General features: G+C 40.4%; 1 protein-coding gene across 1 annotated transcript in view; it reads right to left on the bottom strand.

The window, feature by feature from the left end:
- Window positions 1-21,641, bottom strand: part of AQR (aquarius intron-binding spliceosomal factor) — a 98,134-nt gene that overhangs the window by 7,359 nt on the left and 69,134 nt on the right. Inside the window, exons 28-34 of the mRNA XM_045015775.1 lie at window positions 21,097-21,168; window positions 16,645-16,832; window positions 8,968-9,139; window positions 5,613-5,783; window positions 4,852-4,937; window positions 3,955-4,129; window positions 2,768-2,881 (exon numbers count right to left, since the gene is read on the bottom strand). Of these exons, the coding sequence (XP_044871710.1) occupies window positions 2,768-2,881; window positions 3,955-4,129; window positions 4,852-4,937; window positions 5,613-5,783; window positions 8,968-9,139; window positions 16,645-16,832; window positions 21,097-21,168 (978 nt within the window). The remainder of the gene's footprint in view (window positions 1-2,767; window positions 2,882-3,954; window positions 4,130-4,851; window positions 4,938-5,612; window positions 5,784-8,967; window positions 9,140-16,644; window positions 16,833-21,096; window positions 21,169-21,641) is intronic.

Genomic DNA, 21,641 nt, shown 5'->3' on the forward strand with positions numbered 1-21,641 from the left:
GTGAGTCTTCCACTGAGTTTAATGGATGAGCTAGTCACTTATTGTGGATCCTGGGATGAGACTAAAGTCCAATTTCAGACTTGCAGCCCCATCTGCAAGTGCCACAGGTGAAGACAATTGTAGATGAACATGTGCTACTTTTAACTTTACAGATTTCACTTCTCTCCTTGATTGCAGCAATCAGCTAGCTCTTAACATTTTTCAGTCTGAGGTGGCAGAGCAAATGCTATTGGACTTTGTGGTGACCTAAGGGTTCCTTGGTCAACATCGATAGACAGGCCTTGAGAAAGTCTTTGTAATGTCTTCTTGGTCTGCCCCTAAAATGAGTTCCAGTCTGCCATTCTCTGTAAAAGATCATTTTCAGTATTCTACTGTCAGATATATGGACCATGTGATTGCACCACCTTAGCTGCGCTCTCATAAAAGCTTCAATGCCTGTGATGTTGCAGCACTCAAGGATTTTGGTGGTTTGAACTATATCTTGAACCAAATCTTGCAATATCCACTGTAGACTTCATAGGTGGGATTGATCCAAGTGATTTATGTGGCGTTGATAGTCCACGTATCACAGCCATAGAGGAATCTGGTGATGATGATGATGGCACAGCAAACATCAATTTTTGTTTGCAGTCTGGCACTGTGTTCATTCCAAAGATGACACTAAAGTTTTACAAAGGCATTGCTGGCTGTCCCAATGTACTTTCTAATGTTGTCAAATCATTCTATTTGGTGAAGCTACACTACCTAGGCAGCAAAATCTGTCAATGACCTTGAATGATACATCATTGATAGACATCTGTCTTTCCTTTTGTAAAGGTGAATAATGTCGGAATCTGTAAGTTTCTGTGGCACAGACTCCCGTTCCTAAAACCTTAAGTAGAGGCCAGTGATGTTCCTGATGAGCTCGTGGTCTCCATATTTGAAGATCTCCAAAGGAATACCAGCTGGATTCACTGCTATTTACCACCTGCTTGACAACTTTCCATATTTCACGTATGTTCGGTGAAACTGAGAGTTGGTCTTGAACTGAAAAGTTCTTCAAGATCATCAAGGGCTGATGCTGATTGTTATGTATGGGCAGTTCAGAACCTTATTAAAGCGTTCAGCCATCTTTTCAGAATTTGACCACAGTACTTTTGCAGCAGAGACTCATCTGCATTTCATACAGGGGTGATACCATTACGCTGGAGGCCATACGCAATCTTCAGCTCATAAAAAAAACAAAAAACATTTGGAGTCTTTTTAGTCTGCTGCTGATTGAAGCTGTTCGGTTTCATTTTCCACCGGCTGTTCTTCATATGGGGAAGTTTAGCTTGCATGTTATACTTTAAGTAGCTCATTAACTATACAATACATTGTTGTACACTTTGTCCCACATACCTAGCGCAAAATTTGTTTTAAAAAAATAACACTTGTATGAAGAGAGGCCACTGCTCAGAAATGTTAAACTTCTTTAGTCCACCGATGGTAACTAACTTCCAGCTGTTACACCCCAGTGACTGCTGCATTGATACTCTTGTACTTGAAGACACCCGAATAATATATCAGTGTAGGTTTTGTGTGTGTGGTTTTTTTTTTTAAATATAGAAATGGTTCTTGCTCCTTCCTCCAAATAACTCTTGCCAGCAACAAATTTGAGTCCTTACCACCATTTTGTTTCTATCCATCGCACTCATATATTTGTTAAATCAAAGGGAGTTTTGAGTGCTTATGTTGCAGGAAGCATTTTTAAATTAAAAAAAGGAATCACTTTCTCCCTGCCTCACTGTTTAAAAAGCTACAGGGACTATGGAAACCAATGTAAGATACATCAAATTTTAGCCTACCCATCTGTGACGAAGTAGGGGGATTTCTTGAGTTTTTCTTTGTGTTCCAGTGGTTTTCATGCAGAGGGAGTGAGACTCAGTGTCCCTGGGTGTTACTGGTTTAACGAGGTGAGGGGAGAGGGAGTTTGTTGTTACAGAGGACTGGAAAGGGAACTTGGGACCCCAGCCGATGGCCTGGAGGATGGATACCCCAGTGACTGGTGACCCGAAAACGCAGCTCAGGAGTCACAGCCGGTTCGGGCCAGTTGAAGGACAATGGGCTGGGAAGAGAGGACCCCAGGACCTAACCAGCCAGTTCCAGCCAGAGGGGGCCAGAGGAAGGCTGAGAGAAGAGGAGGCCAGGCCACCCTGTTTACGACCCTGTTTACCTGGAAAGAAAACAATGGACAGAGACTGGGCTTGGGGCCAGGGATATCGGATGCCCAGTTGGGAAGCAGGGGGGCTCTGGGCTGGAGAGGGGGAGCAGGCAGAGCCCACCAGGATGCAGGGAGACTGGGATATGCTGTGCTGAGGGAGGCCAGGCCTGAGGCCCTGAGAGTTTCCTTTGCTGTGTTCAACTTTCAATAAACCCTCCTGTTTTACGCTGGCTGAGAGTTGCTCCGGTCTAGAGAACAGGGTTGCATCAACCCCTTCAGGTGTGGAGGCCTGGGAGGTCCAGAATGAGTTGACTCCCTGAGGGGGCCCACGGCGAGAAACAGGTGTGCTAAGGCTCAAAGAGGTGCGGCTCCGGAAGGTGGAGGGGCCTAACCCCGAAAAAGGGTGGACCCCCGAGAAGGGCTGTCGCACTGAAAGGGGCACCCTCCCACGGACCACCCGTGGCCACAAGTGGGCACAATCTGTGAGTCCGTGACACCATCTCAAAAGCATTCCCTGAATGAGTTATTTTCTACAGTGAATTACATTTTAGATGCACGCTTTCCAAAATTTATAAGCCTGCTTACCTGTCTGTAGTGGCGTGTACTCTGTATCACGTGCATATACATGTTGTACACGAAGTTAGCCATCTGAGGCATGTTCTTTATAACATGTACTTGGTGAGAAGGCCTTTCTCCATTCTAGGGGAAAAATAAGAACAGTTAATATTCAGTAATACAGAAACACCACAATGGATCTTCAGAAAGGTGCTTTTCCCATGTTAGGGAACAAATGCAAAAGCACAAAAGTGAAATTAAATGTATTTTAAACAAGACTGTGTGGAGGGAAGGGGACTAGGTTGTCTAGATATGCAGATCCTATAAATGTAATGGAAGGTTATCTATCTATCTATCTATACATCGAGAGAAAGAGACATTTGATTTGGAAAACTTGCAAAGGCATAGGAAAAAAAATTACTAATAGTCTCCTTAGAAACACCTTTCTTTTTTTACATGCACATATTGCTATGAGGGCTGAAAGTCCCATCGCTATGCAGCATCATCTGTTTCATTTAATTTATGATAGCAACATTAACCTAAGGGTTTGGAATATTAACCTCTTGATTCCAAGATACCAAAGTGGCCACTTGCAAAAGGAGGAACAAATACCATTATAATCTAGAAGCACAGCCTAAAATTCCACTGTTATATTTGTAACTTCTAGCCTATCATTCCAGGAAAACACATCTATTGGATTCTAGATATCTCAATTCAATATATGTGACACAATCACACAAAAAGAATTCAAGGTAAAAGACATCGATGATTAATAGATTAAACAGTACTTCTCAATATGTTGTGTCAAATATTAAATTTATACTTCTCTTATTAAGAAGCCATGTGTTTTATTTCAGATAATTTACATGACTCCAAGTAGTGGTTTTAGCATGAACAAAATATCCAACATACTGTACTCATTGTACTTAAGTGGTTAACGTAAAATAAAATATACTGTAGATTCAGTGTTGCACAAGCAAAGCTCAATAAGAAAACACGCATAACTGAACTAAACTGTGCCTATAACTAAAATACAAACAATTCAATTAATGACAGCTGGTGCAACATGGCAAATTCCTGGGCCATAAGTATCCAAACAACATTTGTCTGTAATGAGGAAGTTTTGAAATCCTGTCTCTTTTACTATGCACCCGGTAAAGAAAGTGGACTGCTAACACACTATTCTATGTAGTACAATTTAGAACAGATGTGCTTACCTGTCTGATTGTTGGAAAATACTCTGAGGGAATTATATGCAGTTGAAGGGGTCGAGCTGTGAGTTGGCTGAAAGCTGGAGTTAGCTCAAAGCAATTCTGGAACAGGGATACTCTTGCAAAGATATAAAGCCCAAGCCGGGCTCTTGACATAGCAACCACTAGACGTCTGACATCCCTTCAGGAAACAAAACATCAAATAGATCATGGTCTTTTTACTACCTATCGTGCTTTGATTGCCACTGAAACACCTTCATAAATCTCACAGCCACACATAATTAAAGGGCATATACAGCATTAGGGAATCTGTAGATATAAGGGAATATCTTTCTCAGTTTTTTCAATATTTTATTCTAGTATTTACAGTACAGATTTACATCTGAGCTCATGTACAGTAACAAGATGTTTCTACAAAACAGTGTCCATCTTCTTCCTCCAAAGGCTCTTTTTTCCTCCACAGCTGAAGTGCAGACATTTTAAAATGTGCACATCAGAAGGGTACTACACAAAGGCCAAACACCTCTGATACACAAATCAAGCTCAGACAGACCATTTTCTCAAGATTATTTCAAGACTTTACTTGAACTAGCATTGCATTCTCTACTATTTTAATAAGGTAATATTAAGTTCACTGTACCTGCAATAATATGCACAAATTACAGTATTTAGATAAGACCCAATAGTGAAGGGCAAAGTGGCTGTGAAGTGGGTACCAGACGGCTATATATGGAACTGGTTTTGAGCGTCTTTGAATAAATCACACTAAACTTTGTTACTACAATTTATTACATAATTTGTACATGTAATACGGACACTCATTACCAGAAATTCTGCTCTGGTAAAATTAGGCAAAGTGAATTACACATTTTAATGCATTTGTGAAGATATTTTCTTACATACCTAAGATGACCAACAGCTTTGGTTCGCACTAATGAAAGGATAATATAATCATTTTGTTGACCTTGAAATCTGTCGACAGTTGTCACCTAAAAGGTAAAAAGAAAGATAAATTAAGATTAACTCATCTACTGTATCTCCCAAAAAATATTTGCATTTCCAAAGGTATTAAGAACAGGTATTTTGAAATAAATTACTAAAATAATTGACGTTCGTGTGATTAGGTATTTTGACAAATAAAATTTTCGGAATTTTGCAGGGTTTTAAAATATTTTGCGCAGAATTTTTATTTTTTTGGCACAGAATTTTTGGCGCAGAATGCCCCCAGAAATAAACGGACTCCTACAGTTATGTTAGTATTTCTGCTAATTAGGATTTTTAACCAGATATTTCACCAAGTGGGCATCTACACTTTGGAAAGATCTTTTGTTAGTAATTATGATCCTTCTGTTGTGTAACACTGCTAGCCATCTAATTTATCCTTCCTGTATAGCTTGCAATCTGGGAGCACCATATTTCATCTAGTTATACAGCCTACGCAAGAGTCCAAATAAACAAAAGTAAGCGAAAAGATTACATGTACTGTCGAGTAACATCTTGGGAACAGTGGTCTATCCACAGTATCCCAGTGAATATAACATTTGTAGTCATCAAAGAAAGAACTCATCATGCAGATATTGGTGAAACTATATAATTATATTGTTTTATAATTTATAATTCTAAAAAGTCAGAGAATGGTAAGTATTTGGTTATTTGAAAATTACCTTGTTTGGTCGGCCTATAATTGGGTTATTCCCACAACGCTGATTAATGATATCCCGGATCAGGTGCTTTTGTCCATTATAGGTTGTCAGAATACTTATCTTGTCTGCAGGGTAACCAAGCAGGCACATGTACATGAAGAGTGCTACAACATACTCTGCTTCGCCAAGATTCTGCATTTTAAAAGGAAAATAAAATTTTAGTTGGCTCATTTGTGCCTCTGACTTTGGGAGTGAATTGACACTACTGAGGCATCCTGGTGCATTTAGAAGACCCATATTTGAAATAAATCAAAGCATGAAAAACAAGCTAATTGTAGAAAAAGGAGGAACGAACCACAGATAGTCTTAAATTTCATCCATCTAATTTAGGTTCCTCATGAATAAAGAGATTGCCAAAAATCCCAAAGTTACCATATTATTGTTAACTGATGTTTCTGTGGTTACAACTGCTGATGCACTGAGCAATTAAAAATACATAAATGGAATACAAATTCTTCTGTGACTATGGGTGTGATACGAATAGACGAATCAAGAAAATATTTACATGAAAAGCTTAAAGTCAATAAGCTATGTGTACATACAGTAACTCCCCACTTAACGTCCTCTTGCTTAATGTTGTTTTGCTCTTACGTCCCTGCTCCATTACAGAACCTGCTTGTTTAAAGTTGTGCAATGCTCCATCATTTGGCTGCCTGCTTTGTCCACAGCTGACAGCACCCCTATCAGTACCCCTATGCCTCCCCAGTGCCTCCTGCCCGCCGGCGAACCCCGCGGATCAGTGCTTTCCCCCGATCCCCCTCGCCTCCTGCCCACGGCAATCAGCTGGCTTGCGGCGTTCAGGAGACAGAAGGGAAGAGTGAGGATGCAGCGTGCGGAGTAAAGGGGGAGGTGGTGGGGGGGGGGGAGAAGAGCTGGGTTAAGGGTGGGGGCATGAGGGAAGGGGAGGAGTGGGTGGGCCGAGGGTTGAGCCCCCTGCCGCTGGTGCTTGCACAGTACGGGAAGCTGCAGCTGTTGCTGCGCAACGTGCTTCTCCTAGCCTACGGCACCTTGCCAGCCTCATTGTCTGCAGTGCCAGTGGGCTGTGCCTGTGTGGGGTAAGGCGGGGGCACCTCCTATTGCTTCAAACTCAGCAATGACGACTGTAATATTAAATTGTTTCTTTAAAATTGTTTAAAACTTATACCTGTACTAAATTGCTTATTTAAAATTGTTTAAAATGTATATAATACCTTATTTCTGGCAAAAAAAATTTCCCTGGACCCTAGCCCCCCCATTTACATTAATTCTTATGGGGAAATTGGATTCGTTTAACATAATTTCGCTTAAAGTTGCATTTTTCAGGAACATAACTACAACGTTAAGTGAGGAGTTACTGTATGCATAATCAGGCCCACCTACCAGTAACTTCTTGGGAAATGCTCAAATACTCTTAGTTCGTTTCAATATATGATTAAAACTGAAGTTATCAAGAAGTCCTTGAATCAGGGACTGTGTCTTGCTTTGTACAGTGGGGTCCTTATCAGGACCTTTGAGTACTACAATATACAAACTGTAATTTTTCATTTCCTCTCATGGGAGACAATGTGAAGTTACAACTCTTATTTATACTGCCTCAAAACCATGGGATCATAGTATACAGATACGTCTAATTAAGTATCATAGTTCTGAGTAAGTTTTAAGGCTGAGATTTTTCAAAAGTGCTTAGCAGTGATTTAACTCTGATCCTACTGAAGCCATTGGTAAAACGCCCACTGACTTCACTGGCAGCAGAACTAATCTAATGCTGAGAATGTTTGAAAATCCCACTGTCAACCATTAATCCAAAGAACTTCATATTACAATTTGAAATTGTAATATTTATATAAATACATCCTTCTTTTCCCGGTTTCATTTCTGATTTACTTGGTTGAACTTATTGCTACAAATACTGGAACACTTTACTCATGGTCTACATCTACAAATTCTGGTCACCTTTAAGTCTATATAAAAAGACATACTCATACATTCATGAACACAAATAGCACTCTGAACGCCATATTCATCACTGCCCATTAACAAACCTTGAATCACCAATTACACATTCCATGTGCTATAAATACACACATAGTGTGTATACAAACCCCACACTAAAAAAAAATATATCAGGAATTACATGGAAATGATAAAAAAACATTATGATGAGAAAGTGTCTACATTTTTTAGTATTACAGCTTCCACAAACTACAGAATAATTAAGTTCTTATGAATAAAGATAATGAAGGGAACATGGTGTTATAACAGTGATATATTCACTATACTCGAATATTGATTTAATTTTTTTAAAAGTAAAAGAAGACCTATCCATAGTCTACAAATATCTTTATACACCATAGAAAAATTACAAGATTCAAAAATAAAATCTTCACAGACACATACACATGAAAATCCTTAACTTTGTAAATTATATCCAAGACTTTCACAATAGGAACCATAACATAGGATCCTATTTTTGTACATCTGTACCACAGTTTTTAATACAAAGCTTTAGGTAAGAAAGGAACAAAGAATTGAAGGTATGGGGCATGTGATTTTCAGTGCAATAGAGGCTGCACATGTGATTAATGGGGCCAGATGAAGATTGCGCTTTATCTAAGCTGTTGTTGACTGCAGTATAGCATTTGACATAACTGAATTGTTAATTTCCTAGTGTTTTAATGTTTGCTTTTGTGGTTGTATTTGAGCAGCCTGAACTGTTACACAATGTAATGTTACACAACATTGTGTTGAAATATACATATCCTGCACACAATATAGACATAGTACAGTTTGATCCTTTTGTGAAGGCTGTTTTGGGAAACCATTTTTTGGAACACTATATATGGATCAACAAAAACAGTGACTCTCCCAGTCTGGACATGTGTCTCAAAGCAAATCCTCCCTCTTCCAAGGACAGAGAATCTCTGCCACGTATTTTAATGCTGAAGCAGATAAACAAGATTATAACTGGCTGTATTTGGCATTGGTCCAAAAAAACTATCTGCAACAAAATATGCAGTCAAAAAAAAAAAAAGGTGACATTCATTTCTACTTTTGCGGGGCGGGAAGGGAGAGTCAAGGAAAATCATAGTTCAGTGTAACAGGCAAATACCACAGAATAATTATTATAATTTTATGACCTCCATAACTAAATAATCATAAGGGTTGATCATTAAAAACTGAATTCCCACTGTGTATGGAAAAATATAAAAAACATTTTAATGCTCTGAAAGCTTACTTAACTTCCGTTACAGAAATCAATATTCTATCTTCATTTCTTTCCAGATTTAATAAGGCAGAATGCTGCATTTCTAACCGGGCAGTGATTCTCTTTTCTTACCTGGTAGAAATAAGGATTGGGTTCAGACTCTCCCACACCATGGAAATCTTCTACATTTATAAGCTGGAAATCATACAGAAATCCAGCATTTGCAGTTCTGAACTCTGGCAGAAGTTGCACATGAGGCAGATTACCCAGATTCTTATAACGCCAGTTGTAGAGGTTACACAAGCTTTCAGAAAAACAAAAACAAAAACAAAAACAGTAAGAGGCGCTTGAACTCCATTCTGGCACAGATGAAAAATACTTCTTTAAAGTGACATGCAAACCAGATAGATACAATCATGTTTCTGTTTTTCTCATTACTATGCCTTGCTATTTAAAGGTTGCCTGGTATATTTGCTTCTTTTTCCACAGTAGGAAACTTGGGGTCTCACTTCTCTCTGTTTAATGGGAGGAATCTGGCAAGGTATTTGGAGGATGTGAATGGTGATATCGCACTTGGCTGTAGTCTGAGCTATAAGTCTCCTTTTCCTCAACTGAGGGGTAAGAGATCATGGACATATCTTGCCAAGGTCCTCTGGTAAAGAGTGACGTGAGGACCTGTCATTCCCATTTTACAAATGGAAAATGGAGGCAGAGGCACGCTAATGGCAAAATTTTCAAAAGTATTTTTAAATCCCATTTTCAGAAGTGACAGACATTTAGGAGCCTAAGTCCCAATTAAAGTCAATGAGTCTTATGCTGCTAAGTGCAAGTCACTTCTGAAAATAGGACTTAAACACTTTTGAAAATTTTGCTGTAAGTAATCTCCCAAAGGTAGCGAAGGAAGACTGTAGGGGAGCAGGAAATTAAACTCTAGTCTCTTGAATGCCAGGCTAATGCCCTAACCTTTGGATCATCCTTTCTTCTGAACTAACCTCTTCCAAGTGCAAAAGACTGTATCTCTCTTACTGCAAATACTAGAGGCAGTTAGGTTCATCCATGGGGATTGAACGTGCCCAATCTATCTTTATACAAAGCCACATGAAAACACTAAATTATTAGTAGATTAAATATAATTTACTGATGACACTTGGGGGCCTTGAAAAGACCATGGTATTGTAGGGATATTAAAGAGGGTACTAACAGTGATTCCCCCAAGTGACAGTGACCCCCACCCCCAATTTCACCAAGTGCAGAGGTCTTTTAGTTCTTCTGTTGGGGCTTGTGGGCTCCTGTCTGCAGAAAGCACTGATTGTATCTGTCCTGTGAAAGATTCTCCATTACTATGTAAAACTTACAAACAAGTTAATTGACTTTGTTCTTGAAGTAAACACTATGCTAGCCTTAAGCTGTAATTGATACAATGTAAACAAACAGACTCCCACCCTCTGTGATTACAGGGCCGGGAATCTCATAGGAATTAACACACACCCCAAAAGTGGTGGAGACAGTAAATTAAAATATGGTTAAGATATGGAATGTATGTTGATGAATGTTTGATGTACATGAATGGTTAGGGAGGTGCCAGCCTGGAAAAGATCCATCGGCTGAAGAACGTGTCAAGTGGACCACCAGACAACCCCCGGAGGAAACTGGGATCCACCCCAAACACCTGAAAGGAATGTGCCACTTTAGACAGCGTGGAGCCACCAGGAACGTGCCATCTGCTAATTGAGCCAACAACAGCAGGATGAAACGGTTCCCACAGACTAACATAGGAATTAATTCCTATAAAAATGGACTCTAAAAACTGAGGATTTTGAGTCCCTGGTTCTGCTGCCAACCTCCAGGAGCATCAGGTGCATCTGACACAGACTCGGCTCCATCCTCATGACCAAGATACCTGGCCAGTAACTTGGCATGAACAACTTCTAGGCTGGTAACTATAACACCTATACAGAACCTGAATGAATGATTGTGTGAATGAAAATTTTATATGTATATGTAAATGTATATGTATATGTGTGTGTGTGTGTGTGTATATATAAGGAATAAGTAGTAATAGGAATAAGTAGTTAAACAATGTTGTTTATTTTTATCTTTTGCCTTATTATATTTACAATAAATGTGGCATCTTTGCCTTATCCCTCTTAATAAGATCCTGCTGGTTTTTATTATATTGGTATAACAGTATAGGGAATTGGAAACTGTATCTCAGATGGGGCAGTCTGAGGAGGAGAAGCCAGTCTCAGAAATAAGGTAACATATGTTCCATTCTGGATTCTGACTGCTCTCCCAGTCTGAGACATTTGGGATGAAACTGCATTAAGAAAAACGGGTAGGAAAGAAGGAAGAAGTGGAACAGAAGAAGAATGTTCTTCCACCTCCTCCTCTAAAATTAGTCTATTTTTGGCACACTGCTCAGAGAACCTTCCTGCCAAAGGATGTTTCTGCAAAGGAATGCAGGTCAAGCCTGTGAGGCTTTTGTAAGAGTGCTGATAGATGACCAGGTGGCAGCTTTACAGATTTCCTCTGTGGTGGCTGATGCCCTTTCTGGCTAGGATGTTACCATGAATGTGCTGAGTGGCCTCTTATCCCCTCTGGGATCAGTTTATTGGTAGCTGAATACACTGCTAATACAGAACTTGATCCACCTAGCCAGGATTGGTTTAGATGCTTCAGACCCAGGTATGAAAATAAAAGAAAACAAAGATGTTTTCCTATATGGATAGGCTCCACCAACGTACATTTTAACATTTTAAATGCTTTTTCTTTTGGATATTGAGGCTTTGAGTAAAATGAATGCCTAGTGGATAGGGCACAGGAATGAGATGAGGATCTATTCCTGGCTTTGTCAAGGGCCCACTGGGTGATCTTGGCAAATAACTTCACCTCGATCAGTTTCTCCATCCATAAAATGTGGACAACACTGACCTCCTGTGTAAAGCGCGTTAGAGAGCTAATGATGGAAAGCACTACACCAGAGCTAGGTATTATTTTTATCAATAAGGTAGAATTATTTCCTGTCAGGTACCGAGGGAAGAAGTCATCTTGATACAAATGACTCTGGAGAATGAACAACAGTGTTGGTCCTGTAGAAGATGCAGTAAGGCTAGCGTGTTCTGAGAGCAGAGATTTCAGAAACTCGTCTAGTTATTATTATTATTTATAAAATGGAAACACAAAGAGTTAGATCCCATAGAGGTTTGAATGCCTGGATCATGAAAACACAGTATTGTGTACAGATCCCAGGTAGGAAAAAAAATCCCTAATTGTTGGCTTGGGTAGTCATGCTGCACAAGGAAACTGTTACCATCAGGTATAGGAGACTTGGATGGGCTTGCATTTATGCCGCTGTTTAATGTTGAGACATTAATGAAATGATGGAATGTCTTGGGCCCAGGTCTAGGTCATGCTGTAAGACAGTGGTTTTCAACCATTTTTCATTTGTGGGCCTCTAAAAATTTTTTGAAAGAAAGTGCAGACCCCTTTGGAAATCTTAGACTCCCCACATGTTGAAAATCACTGCTGTAAGAAAATCCTGGCTTCAGAGAGTTGATATATTTCTGTTCTGATACCAGTAAAAGGTTTTTTGTCTAGACTCTTGCAGGACAAATGGGTGAAAAACCTGCACAAAGCTAGTAGAATCTATTATTTGGAGGAGTATCAGAGGGGTAGCCGTGTTAGTCTGGTTCTGTAGAAGCAGCAAAGAATCCTGTGGCACCTTATAGACTAACAGACGTTTTGCAGCATGAGCTTTCGTGGGTGAATACCCACTTCTTCGGATGCAAGTGGTGGAAATTTCCTGGGGCAGGTATATATAAGCAAGCAAGAAGCAAGCTAGAGATAACGAGGTTAGATCAATCAGGGTGGATGAGGCCCTGTTCTAGCAGTTGAGGTGTGAAAACCAAGGGAGGAGAAACTGGTTTGTTTTGGACTTGCTGGTCAACTAACCAAGCTATCAGATTTAGTTAATCTTGATTGAGAAGTGGCAGACAGAAGAAAAAATTCTGCCTGCAAGGAAGACTGAGCAGAGTAATAACTATGCATAAGACCAGAAGACCTAGGAGCAACAGATAAAGATGAATAAGACTGTGACCCGAGATGCCTAGGGTAGCCCACACTGAAAATACGAAGGTCAGGGCAGGCTGCTAAAAGGAGAGCAAATTGTACTTGTGAGTCTTAACAGCATTGGTGAGTTTGCTGGCTTGTAAAGTCCCTGTGGAACACATCCAAAGCTTGGGTGGGTCTATCAATCCTTTGTTCAAAACTTCAGTTTCTAGAGAAGATACTCCAGAGGTGAGAAGCAGGTTTGAAGGCAAAATGGAAAAGATGAAGCTGCTTTTTTATATCCTTTGCCATGTGGCTTGTACATCCTCTGTCCCAAACACAAGTTCACAGCACATGGGCATGGAAAAGCTCTTGGAGTCCCCTGTTCACAAGCGTGTCCCTACAAGTCCAGCTGTCTCATAGGCGGGTTCATTGTATAGCTGATAGCCCTTGATGGGCCATCAAACAGGATAGATAGCGTTGATGACAATCTGTCTAGGAGTGTCACTCAGAAACACAGCATGGGCTGGAGATGCAAATATACCACACATATTTGTAATTCACAATATAAAGATAATACACATAAACCAGATTATCATACTTAGCAAATCATAACATTTCCACTGATATCTGACATGGCATATGTTGTAAGGTTCATTATAATTTTGTAATATTGGTACCAATAATATTATAAATTATCACCCATATTCCATACAGCATCACACCTCTCCACGCAAGACATCAGTGCCTTGATCCTGACAAACCTTGTCTAGTTCATGAAGACTGGTCTTCATTTTGTCTATCTCAACTGTTAGGGGGATTGTATGGTCACATAAAACCAGATGTCTGAGAAGTAGGATATCTTGCTATTACAGGTCTGTTGCTGATAAAGGCAGACCAGAGTTCCCTGATTCTACCTTCCCTCTGGTAGTCTTGGGCAAGGTCTTAAGCTATGGAATAAGTAGAGTCCCTTCTCTGATACCTTTGTTGCAGTTAAGAACAAAAATAACTTCTGTCCTCGTATGAGGACTCATTGCTTTTCACTCCAGCGAAGTCCAAGAAAGGCAAACACTCATCTGTGTGTGTCCTCAATCCCATTCTACCAACCTTCTTCCCAACCAGGATTCCACCCAAGAACTTGGAGGCACAGTGGGGATTTATTTTCAATAGTTATCTACTGTTCAAAGGAAAAGCCAGATTTGGCTTTCATTTAGTCTCATGGATCAGTCCTTCACTAACAAATTCATCAAGGGATCAAGGCTTTTTAGCTTATTACACCAGCACACTGTGGTGCTAGAGATTGCCAGTGTGGCTTTAAGGGCTGCTAATGCTTCAAAATCCCTTTTATGGATGGCTTCTATGTTACTTTCTGCAAGATCTTTTGTGATGAAATCTCCTTCAGCAAAAAATTACTGCCTTTTGCTATGCATGCCACTGTTACATCAACTCTTGGTAGGGTGAAGAGAGTGTGAATTTGGTTTCAAGGGCCCAGTATAATTCTTGATCATTGTGAATGGTCTTTTTTTTGTTGAGTCCCAAAAGATGGAGAGGATGGAATCATTTTTGCAGAGGTATCTCCAGAAGAATCCTGACTGGTTTGGGCAGGGGAATGCAGAGATCCCAATAAATTGCCCTAACTTTGAGCTCTTTCCCTTTGCACAATGAGGCTCTTCAAATAAGTTCCGCATCCATGATTCTCAAGGCTGTCACTTCACAGATTGAGCACCTCCTAACTATGGGCTTGCACCCTTTGGTAGGCTATATCGTGATGGGGAAGGAAAGATGGAACAAAGGATTTGAAAGAGTTTGGTGGGTGGTACTATTTGGGGAGCAAAATGTTAGGGAAATATTGGTTTCCACCCCCAACCCTCCAGGGAAAAGAATGATGGGGGGGGGGAAGGGATTTTGCCAACAAATCATTTTAAAGGTTAGCAATCGATAAGGTTCAAGTGCTGCTGTTTGTCCACCATATGCAAAGAATCTGGCAGAAGGGGAACACTCAAACCTGGAGCATCATGGAGAAGTCTAAATTGTTTCTTGCATTTTCAGAAAGGGAAGCCTATCCCAAACATCTCCGACAAAAGGGGTCAATATCCAGAGAGACAGAATATTTAAAATAAGTAGCTTCCCATAAAGTGTCCATTACAATTAAAACCGGGGAGGTGAAGGGAGATGGGGTAGGATAAGTGAGAGCCTTGATCAGGAGTTGTTTGCATCAAAATGCAGGAATTCTTCAATCCTTTCATGCAAATTTTCCAGGGAGATGCAAAGCAACAGATGGCAAAATTTAACTTTATTTATTGTTTAGTTGCATTAGATACTCAAACATTATAATTTAAAAATGCAAATCTTCCTGAAAAATATTTATAGTGAATATGCTCAGAAAACAAATATTCTGCAAAGCTTTTAATTTTTCAATAAATTTTTATAATGGAAAAATTAATTTTAAAAGTTCTCATTTATTATGTTCATTTTACTTTATGTTTTAAAAAAAAGACTAACTTACACCTCACACACATACCCTCGTGTTTGTGTGTTGTTTTCTTTCCTAATCTTATTTCTTCTCTTTCCTAGCCCTCTCCTTTTGCCTTCTGTCTAATAAGGGTCTGGCTTAGCCAGGCAAGACTGCATATTTTGCATCACTCCTGTAAGTCTGTGACCAGAGAGAGGCAGCTAAAAACAATGCCCTAAACAGCCCTATGCTGGTACGAGTTTGCCAAGTCTTGGAGTGGATGATAAGACCATGTCGGTGCCTGTGTTGGTACAGCAGTGAGGTTGCAAGTGAGAATCAACACCAGAAACAGAAGCTGCATTTTTCTATCTTTGTTGTTTTCTCTCCCTTCTAGGAATCAGGATTGAACTTTAACAGCAGCAACAAAAACAACCCATCTCATCTTAACTACTTTTCTCAATTTTCCCTAAAAAGGACAGTTATCTCCATGTAAGAGACTGTAAAAAAGGGGGGTTTTCCTTTAGAAAAAACTCTACAGCTAAAGGGAACAAAGGTTGTTGTTAAAATGAAAGCATTATTTAAAACATTTCAAATGCTTTAACTGTTCTTCTTTCTTTTATGTATTTTTAAATAAACAGTTAAAAGGATTTGAAATAGTGTGTTTGCCATGGTACTAAGCAGGCTGAGGTCTCTGTATACTAAACCCTGAGCCTTGTTTAAAACTGTTTTATGTTGGACAGCTCCAAGGTCATGTTAACACCTTTGACTATCTGGGCCCTTCATTCCATATAAATGAATACAACAGGACCCACTGGGGGGTATGGAATACTGCTATGATGTACTCTCTAGGGCTAGTCATTCCCAGGCTCCTGAGTGTTGAGTTTAAGGTTGACCTTATTGATAGAATAAACTTGAGAGTTACGGCACTCCAGCCCTGAAATAACAAATGTGTGAATCATGGATGCAAGGGAGAAATGGAATGTATTGTATGAGAGAGGTATTATGAAAATATGAAGAGTCAATCATGAATGCCTCTTATATTTAAGAGCTGAAGGCCAGGTCATCATAACGTTACATGAAAGGTGCATTTCTCTAGATTTGTAACGTGATCTAGAATTTGATTCCAATGTTCTTAAAGTTTGGGCAATGTACCAGTTCCTTAGAAGATACTTCCACCTCCACTAGCTGTTAAAGCGATACTGTTAGATCCAATTTGGCCTTAATACTTAAGGAAGTAAGTTATTCAAAACTATATGTTTTTAACCTGGTACCAGTGAATAAGATCTCCTGACTTTTTTCCTTTATCTTACCTTGCTCTTGCTCTGCCTTGAGCATCCAAGTCAACAGTTGGCACCCCCACACGAACAAAGCGTGTAAAGAGAGACTGTTCCATGTTGGAGTATTTTTGAAAAGCCATGTTCTTAATGACAGGTGGCAACTGATGGTGGTCACCAATCATAATCCATCGTTTCAGTCGGCTGAATCCATCTTGGGGATTCTATTAAAACAATTTAAAAATTGCAGAATTAACCTGGGTTATCATATGACCAGGCATTACCTTTATTAAAATAATTCTAGTAAAGTAAGGGTCAAACTGGCTTTGTTATAAGCACTAAATTTCAATATTTAATATCATTTGTTTTTAAACTGCACTGAACTGCAAATGAAATGTTAGTCTAAAGCAGCAGTGGGCAACATGCAGCCCATCAGGGTAATCCGCTGGCAGGCCGTGAGACAGTTTGTTTACATTGACTGTCCATAAGAACACCTGCCTGCAACTCCCAGTAGCTGCGGTTCACCACTGAACCGCAGATGGTCAATGTAAACAAACTGTCTCGCGGCCCGCCAGTGGATTACCCTGATGGGCAGCGTGCTGCCCACAGGTTGCCCACCACTGGTCTAAAGGCCTCTATTACTGCCCTTCCAATGTCTCCGATGACCTGAAAAAAGGAGAGTTTAATTGCTCATGTTTAATTAACATAATCAGATACATTTATCCATTAACACAGTAAGAGTTATAGCAAGAATGAATTTGACCCACTGCAATGATAATATAACAGAAGTAGTAATGCTCTATTACAGAGGGCAAAAGGAAGAATCATATGTACCTTCAGAAATTCTGGATATGACTTAAAGGAAACTACAGAAGCAATACAACCGTGGATTCTGCAAGCCTTATTGTGCTCCTAGTTTTTACCTTTGACAACACCTCCACTTAAAGGGAGAATGCATGGGGCAGCCAATCAGGGCCCAATGAGAGCTGCAAGGCAGAGCAGGGTAAGTTGGTGTTGGGAGCTAAAGGACTGAGCACTGTTCCTTGAGAAGGCTGAGAAACCTGCACCTTGGACAGAGCAACTGCTGCCAGAGACTAGGGGAGCAAGAGGAGCTAGGTGCCGGGACTGGGTAGTTGCATGCCCTGAGGAAGGGTGATGAAGGTGCAAGAGGCATGGGGAGATATGGCAACTGTGAGAAGATTAAGAGGCACGGCAGGAAGCTGTTATCCACAGGTTCCCTGGGCTGGGATCCAGAGTAGTGGGCAAACCTGGGTCCCTCCCACTCGCCACTGGGGAAGTGGCAGGAGTTAGACTGACATAGCTGCCCCTCCTCCCTGCAGAAGAGGGTAAACACGGATGGTGGCCAGAGGGCCGAGTCATAAAGAAGACACTGTGGGATTTGGACTGTGGTGGGTGGGTCTGCAGGCAGAGATGACAGAGCTAATCCCCAGCATGGCAAGCAGGAGACGCTGCAGTGAACCTCGAGATACAGGAAGAAGAAAGAGGAAGAGGGAAACAACCTCAAGATATTTTTCTGCAGAAATCAGAATCTTTGTTATATTGGTCACAATGTATTAGTAATGTTAGGTCGCTTTCAGAATGATCCCTTTACTTATTGAGGAATCAGACACAAACTACTTTTTGGAAATCCAGTTAATCAAAGTTCTCGCCATCAAACTGGGTTTTCAAAAAGTGTTTGGATGATTCTTTATGCTGCTAAGAGTCATTGTCCAGGGGTGTGCTGGCCAGAGCAGAGCCCTAAGGGGCAAACATTGGCAAAGGGGCAGAATCCCTGCCCCCTGCACCCTCCCAACCCCCTTACATCTCCTGCCCTCTCCCGCCCCCCACTCCTCTGAACCCCTATATGCCCTAGCTCTGCACCAAAAGTTATAAGAATCTGAACATTTTATGAGCAGTGCATGTTAGAGGGCTGTATATCAGGAACTCCTGGACAAAGTAACTCAGCAAAATGCTTTCTTATGTTTACACTCAGGTCCATTGTTCAGGAACAGAGTGAAGTTGTGATTACATGCCTTTAGTATGCATTTAGCGTATTTCATCTTTCCTCCATTTAAATGAATGCTAATTTCCTTGACAATATTTCTAAATTAAAATCAAAACCTGCATGTGGATTCTACAGCACTTTATAATATTTCTCTTAAACAAGAAACTTTGGTCTCAGTGCAAAGTTTCCAAAAAGAAACCCTGCAGCACGGAGGCAGAGAGCTAGGAACACACAAAGCACATTCTCAGAAAGCTGCCATGGGTAGGGTTTGAATTCACAGAGCTCAGATTCAATGACCACAGCATGTCATCTTGAGTGTCCCAACTCTTCTAGCTGTTAATAGAGACCTAGTCTTGCTGCACATGTGCATTTCACTTTTAGGCATGGCAGTTTAACTCATGCTAACCTGGAGTTACAAACTTTGCCCTTAACTTTTGCAATGTTGCTTCCCCAAAGGGGCAGTGGGAACTGTGCACTAGCGGAGATCATTCCAGAGTGGCTGTGATCAGTATGTGGAGGACTAGAATCATAGTTTGAGCCCCAGGTCTGTACAAAGAGAGTGTATGAAAAATCGGGTGATTTCGTAAACAGCTGATTTGGGGGGGGGGGGGGGTTGTATCTCAGGAACCTCTTGTTCAAATGACTCAAAAACTGGATCAATGTCTCACCTGGCTCCCAAGAGGTACAGAAAATGTCAAGAAAATTCGAGTAAGCATGTCTATTTTAGAGCACTTAGAATAGTCAACTTAAACACTCAGCCTTAATTACAGCAGAGCTGGTGATTTGCTATAATTATTCCACAGGTTACACGAACAAAAAAGGATTAAGGAGAGGTCACATGAAATAGCTACATTTATTTTATATGCAGAATATTATGATTTCACAGTTGCCAATTTTGAAATAAGCAATTGTTATGAAGTGGCAGAGAGGTCAGACAAAGATGAGAATTTAGTCACTGAGCCATACACTGAGCCTGATTCTAATCAGCATGTATCAGGAGCAAATCATGAGTAACTTCATTTATACAGGAGTAGAAACCTGAGATCAGAATCAGGCCCATTATACCCAAATCCACTATACCATTTCCAAACACCTAATTGCTAAGGACAGAGTTAGTTACCGGAAGGCCTGCCCACTACTACACACCAAGCAGCTATTTTTGCTTCTGCAACTTATGACTTACAGGAACTAAGGAGCTCTCTTTGCTTCCTATTACAAATTAGTGATGCATTGAGATGATCCATGTCAAAACTATTCATATATTATTTCAATGCAGATGGGACCATATAGTCACAAACTCTTCTGTTATAAAGTCTCTGTACCATTAGTCTTGTCTTTCCATTATCTATATTTATTGTAAAATATGTATGTAGGTATACACAACTTTAAAAACTGCCTGTTTTACAAAAACAAAGACTTTGATAAAATACACTCAATGTTTCTAATATGATGCAGGAAAACATTAAAATTCATAATAAATTCCTGTACTTTATAGCAAAAAATCTTCTACAAAATACTTCCCAAAATCTTGTTAATCAAGGGAAGTAACAAAAGCATTTCAAACCAAAGGGCCTGATCCAGCTATCATTTAAGCCAGACTACATTTCAACCAAAAGTTAGATAAACTGCATAACAAAAAAAAGGTACAGAAGAATCAATAACTCATAATAAAGGCTACGATTTAGTCAAAGATTTTTTTTAATAAAAAAGTCATGGACAGGTCACAGGCAATAAATAAAAATTCACAGCCCATGACCTGTCCATGACTTATACTATAAATACCCCTGACTAAATCTTGGGGGTGGAAGGGGAATTGCTGTAAGGGGCAGTCAGGGCCAGCAACACCAGCTGCTGGGGGCCACCGCTCCAGCTGCCCTGAGGGCCACTGTCAGGGGCCACCGATAGTGGCTGCTTCAGCCACCTCTAGGACTGCTGCTCGGGTAGTTCACAGGGCTAGCTGCACCAGCTACTGCTTGGGCTGTCCCTGGGGCCAGCTGTCCAGGGCCACTCGAGCAGCAGCCAGTGCGGCTGATACGGGGCTGCTCCAGCAGTGGCTGATATGGCTGTCCCCAGGGCCACCTGAGCATCTGGCCCTTGAGCCAGCTGCTTGGGCAGCCCTGGGGTCAGTCACACCAGCCGCTGCAGAAGTCACAAAGGTTGCAGAAAGTCATGGAATCCGTGACTTCCACTACCTCCATGATAGACACGGAGCCCTACTCATAATGAAGAGAGTTTATGAACTGATGGCCTGATCCTGAAAGTGCCAATCCTTCCAAACTCCTACTACTTCAATGGAAACTGGAACTTTCAGTACTGGGCCCTCTTTTGGAGGATGAAACCGATACACCCATGATGCCAAAATCATTTAAGTGTAACAAGCAAATACTATTCTCAAGAATGCATGTCACACTTTTGGTCATTAGCAAAAACCTACTGTTCAAGATTTGAGAGAGCAGTAATTTATTTTACAATGAAATTCTCACCTGCAAGAGGAGAGGTATAAAGGTTTCTATCTCCAGAATCTGAGCAGACTCTTCCATTAAGATGTTATCATACTGAAAGAGACGGGGGATTAAAAATTCTGATCAATAAAAACATAAAACAAGAACAGAAACTGGAGTACATTTTTGATGGGGAGAAGTTATTTCAGAACCAGATATACAGACAGTTGAAATTAACTTTTCATAGGCTTGTACCAAAGGAGCAGCAACATTTCTTTTCTGTCTGAGAAGCATTGATGAGCATGAAGGCACATCTCCATTAGAACCTAAATAAATAAGTCCACATGTATTCGTCTGTGACTAAAATCTCATTATCAGCATCAGCCTATAATGCTGCTCAGTATTCAATCAACAAGGCTCTAAGATAAAATGAATGCTATGCCTACCTTTTCTTCCTTTTCAGAGGAAAGTGTGGCTTGTATCAATGACAGAATAAGTTGAATACCAATCTTATTATATTAAGTTCTTTATTTACTTTGCATTGGGTCTCTATTTTATTTTCTCCTTTTCTTTCTTGTTGGAGGAAT

The sequence above is a fragment of the Mauremys mutica genome, chromosome 4 (assembly GCF_020497125.1).
Source record: "Mauremys mutica isolate MM-2020 ecotype Southern chromosome 4, ASM2049712v1, whole genome shotgun sequence".
Taxonomy (NCBI): Eukaryota; Metazoa; Chordata; order Testudines; family Geoemydidae; genus Mauremys; species Mauremys mutica.